General features: G+C 29.9%; 1 protein-coding gene across 2 annotated transcripts in view; it reads right to left on the bottom strand.

Moving 5' to 3' along the window:
• Nucleotides 1–9,532, bottom strand: part of LOC106459123 (hemicentin-1-like) — a 98,643-nt gene that overhangs the window by 5,051 nt on the left and 84,060 nt on the right. The window contains exons 8-9 of one of the 2 annotated variants that reach the window (XM_022385548.1): nt 5,768–5,884; nt 2,388–2,462 (exon numbers count right to left, since the gene is read on the bottom strand). In XM_022385548.1, the coding sequence (XP_022241256.1) occupies nt 2,388–2,462; nt 5,768–5,884 (192 nt within the window). The remainder of the gene's footprint in view (nt 1–2,387; nt 2,463–5,767; nt 5,885–9,532) is intronic. The other variant, XM_022385549.1, reaches the window with a different exon arrangement.

Raw genomic sequence — 9,532 nt, 5'->3', positions numbered from 1 at the left:
GCATAAACGAAATTAAAGCAAGCTTGTAGTAACAGTAGAAAAGAGTAAGCGTATTATTTAATATTAAACCAAGTATGATTTTCTACAACTATATTTCATAAACACGTAGAATTTCTTTATATATATAACAAATACAATATAAAATATTAATGAGTGCATATACTATATCTCTGTTTTTTGGGCAAAATTTCTGTTTACGTTAAATATAATGCAACTTTTATGTAAAAGGTATTTAATTTTTTGTTCAAATAAGATAAACAAAGTATTTTTAGTAAGTAGAGCATAATAAATTTAAAAGTTTCTTGAAATGAAAAAACAAAACAAAAGAAAACAACTCTAGGAGGACTTTATTAGATTCACATCATTCGTTTCATGACAATGCTTCAAATTTCTAGCAATTTATCAAAGGAAAAGTAACATAAATATAAATGTATACATTAAATTGGTCAAACTGAAACAATACTATTTGTTATATAGGCTATTAAAAGGAAAATATATCATTGAAGAAAACAATTTGTAAAATTGTTGCTATTTATTACGTGTAAAATTGATATTAGTGTATATATATCATCTAAATTATTATTAAAACAAGACAAATTAGAGCTTCAGTTATCGACTGTTCATGTTATCATAGAATTATATTTTGAAACTTTTGGCAAATCAGAAATGAGCTTCTAAGAATGTATCAGATAAGAAAAAAAAACAAATGAATCATAAATTAATAAATCTGATAACCTGAACGTCTTCGAACGTTTCGTTGTAATAAATCTTATCCAAAGTTCGTAAATATGACATAATAAAAAATGCTGATTGAAGAGTATCTATAGTACCTTTGTTTTAAGTAACCCCTTTCAGTGAAAAATTATTTTTTTATTGAAATATAATTATACTTTTTAATGAATGATTCAGATACCTGTAATCTCCAAAATTTCAATCCATAATAAAGATTATTTTACTTTAGTATTCCTTCAGACTATTGTATCTTATTATATTTGGAGATCATAGCCTGATAATTAAGGGTTAGTTTGGGTTGAAATCTATTAAATAATTTCACAAAACGTAAAAATGTTCTCAATACTTTTTTATTGTACCATATTTATTCATTTATCTAATAATGATAAGTATAGGACCACTTGTACAACCATTGCAACAGAAAAATGTATAAAGGTTAAATATTTAATAGCATATTATTTCAACACATATATTTATTATATGAAACTGGTCTGGGAACAAGTTCTCGTATATAGTTCGTCATTCTGCATTTTGACCGCGACCTTTACATTGTTTGTCAACTAATTATCGGATTATTTCTGATCTTTGTGTAAATGTGAAAGAAAAAACTTATGAAAAAAAAACTACAAATGTTTGAATTATAGAATATGAGGATTAACAATAAACGAATATTTATTTAATAACTACCTTTTCTTACAGATATCATTATTCTAATTACTCTGAGCACAGTACATGAAATGTTTATGTGCTTCAAAGTCTGAGTCAGTAATGAGAGAAGAGTTAAAAGACGTAAATATTGTTTCTTTAATAACTACCTATTCTTACAGATATCATTATTCTAATTACTCTGAGCACAGTACATGAAATGTTTATGTGCTTTAAAGTCTGAGTCAGTAATGAGAGAAAAGTTAAAAGACGTAAATATTGAAATGGTCTCATTATACAGAAATCATAATTTAAAGAAATTCTTCTATTGGTTAAAAAGTTCTTAAAAATTCAGGAATGTATTAAATTCAATCATGTTTTGCCTGTTGTTATATTGCGTTGTTCAAATTTGAGAATATGCTTAAAACATATTAATAAGTTTAAAACAAATTTTAAGCCCAATAATAAAGAACCAGTTCTACGAATCTAAGCTTAGTTTATTTTGCAGACAGTCTGAAAGTTAAACTGATCAACAAGAAAATAAACGAAAAAACAAACATCTAAACAGCATAAAGTCTGTTTATGTCGAATAAGTGCAATTTGTGTCAGAAAAATTATGTTTAATATATATCCATTGAAAAACATTTGAACGAAAAAAATCAAAAATTCTGCTTTAGTTCAAGTATAAGGTGTTATATTATAAACAGAGCCAAATAAAGTAACGGTTTATTATATGTTGTAAAACCGAATTTACGTTCAGCCTAGCTCTTAATTCATCACACCACATATTAGTGGCTTCTGCTGTTACTCTAGCGTATTTCGGTGAATTTCACGTATTTTTGTGTTACATCAACGCAAAAAAAACCAAAAAACATCCACTGTAATCATTATTGTTTAACAAGGCCTTTAGTTGGAAACAACTCATATAGGGTAGTAATATGCAAATCGGGATATTGACAATCTTTTCACACATTATCAAGTAGATCACATACGACTAGAAAATATGTTACCTTTAAGGATGACAACATGTGAGAAAAAACCGGAGGCAGTAGTAACACCGGATGTTCCTCTCATTCTAGGCTGAACTATGCGAAATAAACTCAGAAAACGAGAGTAATTGGATGAAGGGTATTTTTTATTTATATTAACGGATGATCTTTCTCCTTCACAGCTGCCCCCCCCCCCAGTGGCACAGCGGTATGTCTGCGGACTTACGACGCTAGAATTCGGGTTTCGTGGTGGGCAGAGCACAGATAGCCCATTGTGCAGCTTTGTGTTTAATTACAAACAAACAAACCTTTACCACTAATGTGGCATGCTTTCAATAATATATATAAGTAAGTAATTGCCTCAGGTTGAATTCAGTAAAAGTAGTATATGAAATTAAGCAGTCATTATTTTTTAATTCTAGAGAAGAAGAACCATGCATTATTATGCATAATGAGCGAATAAAGTAAACAGAAAAAAACTACAGTAGTTTTGTTTCTTCTTCTCCTTTTATTTTATTTTTGGCTACAAAAAAAACATATCTGCTTGATATACGTACATATATATATGTGTATATCTGTGTGTGTGTGTGTGTATAAATACAAGGCATAATTACATTCAAAATAATTTAAATATGAAATGAATTACGCATTGTGCTCGGAACGATCGAAACTGTAGAACATTACATTAATATACGTAAATGTTATCTACTTAACTTTACAGTCAGCCCTCTTTATGCAAATAAACGCTTTCATGGGTTATGAGTGATTTGTAGGAGTATCGCTTCAATATTTTCTGGACATGCAAATGTGAGGACAAACCATATTTGTATTTAAAATGGGTTTATTTTGCATTTTAAGACTTTCTTGAATAGCAAATCGGGCTATTAAATTATAGATGACTTTTGTTTTATTTTATGATGTGTAAGAATATCAGGTTGATCCAAAGAAAACTTAAAAACTATGGAATATGACGCTTCCAAGGTTTCATTAGAAGCAGCCGTCTACCTAAAAATGATTGGGAGAATGACAATGTACATGTGGAACGCTGTATGCTTCCAACATATGTTTCTAATTTAGGTTTAAATTTTATTTCACTTATGACGCTTAGGAACAGAAATAAAACCGGATAGTGTAAGCCAGCAGCTTTCTTGGTCGTGTTTCTATAAATGCAGCTGCTACAAGCACGTGCTTTAGTGTTCTCATACTTTAAATTGTCTGTCGCATGTATTTTTCTGATTTTATTTTTTATTAATTATGATTCTTCGAAGGCATATATTTAGTGTTATATTATTATATAGTCGTTTTTATTGTTTTCAATGATATATAATTATATGCACATATAACTATAAATTGGGGTGTTTTTTAAAACCTAATGCACTTTCGATTATTATTAATGTGTGTTTCTTGCTACTGTAAAATAGGCAATACTACGATTACTATTTGAAGTGTAATTAGGACATGAACCCCATTAGCACTGACTTAGTATCTCCATGCACGTGCTGTATTTGTTTTACCAATTGAAGGCAGCTGAAGAATAACCTTCTTCATTCCAAAATATTCCAAGAATATATTTTCCCATTCCAAAGTTAGTGCAATGCCTAACAGGAACGCTTATCTTTTCAATATACCATAAAGCAGTAAATCTATTTTCAGAAACACAGTAAGATTATTATCCTTCCATTTTGATCCACCTACATAGTACTTGAATCACCATGGAAACAAACGGGCATTCAACAGTTTTGCATAAGACGCAACGTTCACCTCTAGCTTCCATAAAAATCGATCATTCCTATAGATATGAAACCAACTTTCACACGTGAAGAGTATAGTCATACCAATGCCATTACTGCCTATCTTGATGATACTGATTAAAGAGCTGCGTTCTATTGTGTTTGTCTTGAATAATAACTCCAGTTATTTTACCAGCACCCATATTGCATCCGTGGGCATTAGACTTGCGATTTAAAATACTCATCTTGTTTAGATAGGTGTCATTATGTAGAATAGTTAACTTTATCCATCATTTCCATGCTGTCACATGTACAGAAGGGACTATTTGAGAGTGAGTTAAAAACATCCCCAGTAATAACCTAGATATGCAAAAGGAACTGCTTATGGTCTCTGTATTAATCTGGTATTCCAAATTGTATGGCTCCGACAGTCTTTACCTCTGCTCATCACGGCAGATAACACTTTTATATAATTATGCGCAAATGATAATGTGATTAATACGATCAAACCTAATGAGGAGTCCTCTATTTCCAAGGTTTGTCGTAAGTCCAAAGTGTTTGTTTGTTTGAAGTTAAGCACAAAACTCCACAAAGGACTGTCTGTGCTTTGCCCACCACGGGTATCGAAACCCGGTTTATAGCGTCGTAAGCCAGCAGGCACGCTGCTGTGCTACTGTGGGGCAAATGCGTCACAACAGCATTGTATTATTCCAACAGAGGATGCAAGAAATGCATATGATTAGCGAAACATTGATTTTTATAAGTAAATTCGGTTTTTAATTTTTAAGAATCTGATAAATGTTTATCATATTTTCATTTTTTGGCTTAGTGTAATTATAATCGAATGTGTCAAGTATACATGCATATTTTATACAACAGGTTCAGAAAAATACAATTAGGCTACCTATTATATATATACAGAAAATAATAATCATCATTGATATGATTTACTAATTTATTTCATTTCCTGATTATTTGATGTAAAAAAACTATGTAAAAGTATCAAAAGAAGTAGAAAAATAACCAGTTTCTTCTGCTGGAGGATGAAAAACAGTAAATCATATAGCTGATGGAAAATAAAACAAACAAATTGTAAATCATATAGGTGATGAAAACAAACAACAGTAATTCATATTGCTGATGGAAAAATAAAACAGTAAATCATATAGCTGATGGAAAAATAAAACAGTAAATCATATAGCTGATTGAAAAAAAAACATAGTAAATCATGTAGCTGATGAAAACAAACAGCAGTAATTCATATTGCTGATGGAAAAATAAAACAGTAAATCATATAGCTGATTGAAAAAAACATATTAAATCATGTAGCTGATGTAAATAAAAATAAAACAGTAAATCATATAGCTGATGGAAAATAAAACAAACAAATAGTAAATCATGTAGCTGATGTAAATAAAAGATAATCACTACATATAACTTTGATAAATGTACAGCAAAGAAAAAAAAAACAAGAAAACATAAATTGTTTATTCGTTCCCAATTTAAATGCTGGGTATTTAGTTTCGAATATCTTATTGTCGTATTATTTCATTCGTTCTTTTAATATATCATTTTTTACATGAGATTAATTACATCGTACCTTAACTTTGTTTAGTTACAGAAATTATAAGAAGGGAAAGAAAATGGGAGAACTAAAGTCTTTTTACTTACCACGTTTTGCACGAAATTTTAATACACACACAATCAAGATAGCTATAAGTACTAGTCCACCAACTATGCCACTAAAGACAATAAACAGAGGGTTGAGAGTGACATTCCAGTGAGTATCTGTAAGGAAAGGTTAAGGATTATTAATCGATTGCTCTTATAACATGACACCTTTTTTTCCCCCTATTGTACGGAAAATACATTAGTTACAGTAGTTTAACTTTTTGTTTTTACCAAAACTTTTACCAGGAACATCTTTTAACGACCTTATAACATCATGGAAATACAAGTATTAAGTATAGATTTTTTTTTAAGGAGTGAAACAGTTTTCACTATTTAAAGTTAATTAAAAATTATGGGGTTAGGAATTTCTACGTATTAATTGTAAAGTTTTGTCCAAAATTCAATTGAAATATGATCAGTCATTAAGGCAAAAAGAGCCATAGTGGCATATATATATATTTAATTTGGAAATTCTTTCGTTTTGATATTTAAAAAAACCCTTCGTTATTGGGTAGTGTGTGTGTCTCGCAAAAACTTTAATCTGTGTTCATCTTTTTTTTTCTGTTAGAATACTGAAGTATCTCTCAATTGATAAGTCAACGTGTATTGAAACTTTCACTTTATCGATCACTGTTTTTTACATTCCCTTATTTTTTTATACTTTACATCAGGGGCCAGCAGTGTAGGGATGATAATGTGAGAAACTGCAGTTGGCAACTGTAGTATGAAATTTCTTACGTTATGGAAGCTAGTGTGTCTCACATTATGGGGGAAGGACTTACAATGTAATAGCTTGAGACAACTTTAATGCTGTTCAGGCTTAAAACATTTTCAGAATGAGGGAGATTATAGGTGGGTGGGTCAGTAACAAAATTTTACCGAGTTATTTTCCCCACTTAAAGCCTGGTTTGCTTATATACCATGATGTTGACCTAGATAGGCTTAATTATGTTTTATATTCTCTGAAATGGAGGTTCTCGTCAGTTCTAAGTTGGGTTTTATGGCTATATTTGAACTAATATGTGTCCCCTTTTAATATCACGTCATTCAATCATCACATGACTGAAAATCTGTAAAGAAGATAGAGAGCAGTAGAATATAATAAACGTAGAAGACCTATCATAAAGTAATGAGTAAATAAACATAAACGTAGAAGACCTATCATAAAGTAATGAGTAAATAAACATAAACGTAGAAGACCTATCATAAAGTAATGAGTAAATAAACATAAACGTAATTTTTTTTTTCAACCATGATAATCTAAAAATACAAACTTTTATTTACCTAATTCTTCATGGGTGGAAATATTACCGGAACGCCTCCTCCGACCCCATAGATCGGGAATCAGGATGGAGTGTTTTAATTTTGTAAATGTTCACTTTCACAAACAAATATCGTTTTAAGTTGATGTAGATAAAACTTCAGAGCAGAAATCGCACAGCTATTAAATACACGATTTATTATTTTGACAGCTAATAAAATTCAGTAAGCTGTTTTATATATTTTCTCTTTCACTTCATACTATATGACTTTAACTCTTATTTATAACCAAAAGCACACAAGAAAGAAATACGCTTGTCTGAAGTGTCGACTTTTATGCTACGCCAGAATCAGGACACTCACTGAATACAACTTGTGTGTGCGTGTGTGGTAAGGAAAAGCTAACATTCAGAAATTAATAAAAACAAATTTTCGTAACTCGAGTTACCTTTATATTATTCATAAGCCTTCCTTATCTCATGTAAATATTATGTTACTATGTTAATGTAACGTGCATACAACCTTCATTATACAGTGTGGTCTATAAGAAGAAAAAAAACATAGCTCAGATGGTTCTTCCCTTCTTTGGACCAGCATAAATTATTTTTAAACACTTTCTTGAGCACTATCTGTAAACCTAATAAAATTTGTATTTTAGCGAATATGGTAATGTATAGAATCAAATATTTCAGCACGTTTTGCTCTTTGCAAGTCAATGTAAAAACTGTTCTGTTGGGGAGTTTCGTCGTTTGTTCTTGATTATTATTCAAGTTAATGTTGAAAACTGAAATACGAAAATAAAGTAAATTTTGCGAACACATGTTAATCGATTACATGCTTTAAACGATTATTTCAGTAAATTGCTGTACCCAAACCAAATAGGTCATTACATTTTACTTGGTTAGACGCTATATTGTTTTTATTAGATCTTCGGCAATTCAGAATAAGAAGAAAATATATGGTTGAAGTCCAAAATTATTATTTTTTATCTAACCCGCTGACCAACATGATTTTATGAATATATTACATGAATTTTTTCCTCGTTTATATTGAAACGATTATCAAGCAGCAGCGACTGTTTCAAATGTTATATTCTATATATGTTAGCAGCAACTGTATGTTTAAAATTTTATATACTATACATATATATATGTGCAAAGTTGCGGTTTCACATTTTGTGTTTTGCAGTTTTTTATGAGCATTATTGCGTTTTTTTACAATCACATATAAGGGAAGTAACTCTTCATGTCCTAAGATAACCTTTCATTAATCATGAATTTAAATAACTTCTGTCCAGGGGAAGGGTATTCCAGCTAGTATTACATATATTAGCAATAACCATGTTTCAAATGCTATATACATATATATTAACAACGACTATGTTTCAAATGCTATATACTATATATATAAACAGCAACTATGTTTCAAATGCTATATACTATACACGTTAGCAACAACTATGTTTCAATTGCAATATACTATATATATATTAGCAACAACTATGTTTCAAATGCTATATGCTATATACGTTAACAACAACTGTTTCAAATGCTATATACTATATATATCAGCAACAATTAGGTTTCAAATGCTATATACATATATATTAGCAACAACTATGTTTCAAATGCTATATACTATATATGTTAGCAACAACCATATGTCTCTTATGTTATATACCATATATATTAACAACAACTATGTTTCAAATGTTATATGCTATATAAGTTAGCAATAACCATATGTTTCTAATGTTATATACTACACTGGAAGTAAATCTTACCTAGTGAATGTCAAACGTAAATATTTGTGTTCTTGTAGATGTCGTATCTATAATGAGGAGAGGGAAATTATCTGCGTTGGAAGATTTCATAACTGTGTTGCTAATATATTCAAACATACATGGTTCAGAAAATGTATAACTGTGTTCATCAAATTATATAATATGGTTTATAGATATGTAAGAAGATGAAACGGAAGATTACATCTTCAAAAGAATAATTAAAATGCATCGGTGATTGAGTTGACGTATAACTTTCAAGTGGATTACTGTAGCAAGAGGAATACTTTAATGCGTACGTTAATGTAAAATCCCTCTTTTTATTACAGGAAGTTAAGGTAAGTCTGCTTACATCACATACATCGATTACCAAGAATGACAGCGCGAGAAAGCTACGTGATTGCAAAAATTGCGTACTAACAGTAATTAAAATATTTCTAATTGTATTTGTAAGCTCAGGATGATAATGTCACTAAACACTAAAGAACTCGACAATTTATTATTAAATGTTTGCGTAAACTGACTGCTGTCGTAAAAAAAATATATATAGAAACAAGAAATTATTACAAAAGTATAGAATATTTAGTTTAAATGTCATTTCTATGAAACTATACAACCATGTTGTTTAAACGTACGCCATCGAGTCTACTTCTAAGTTTGAAACTGTTACTCAACTACATGATTTATGTAAAGTTGAACCATTCATTGACTAGGCTATGACCATT

This window comes from Limulus polyphemus, unplaced genomic scaffold (genome assembly GCF_000517525.1).
Source record: "Limulus polyphemus unplaced genomic scaffold, Limulus_polyphemus-2.1.2 Scaffold563, whole genome shotgun sequence".
Taxonomy (NCBI): domain Eukaryota; kingdom Metazoa; phylum Arthropoda; class Merostomata; order Xiphosura; family Limulidae; genus Limulus; species Limulus polyphemus.
This window is presented reverse-complemented; position numbering and strand designations above follow the sequence as displayed.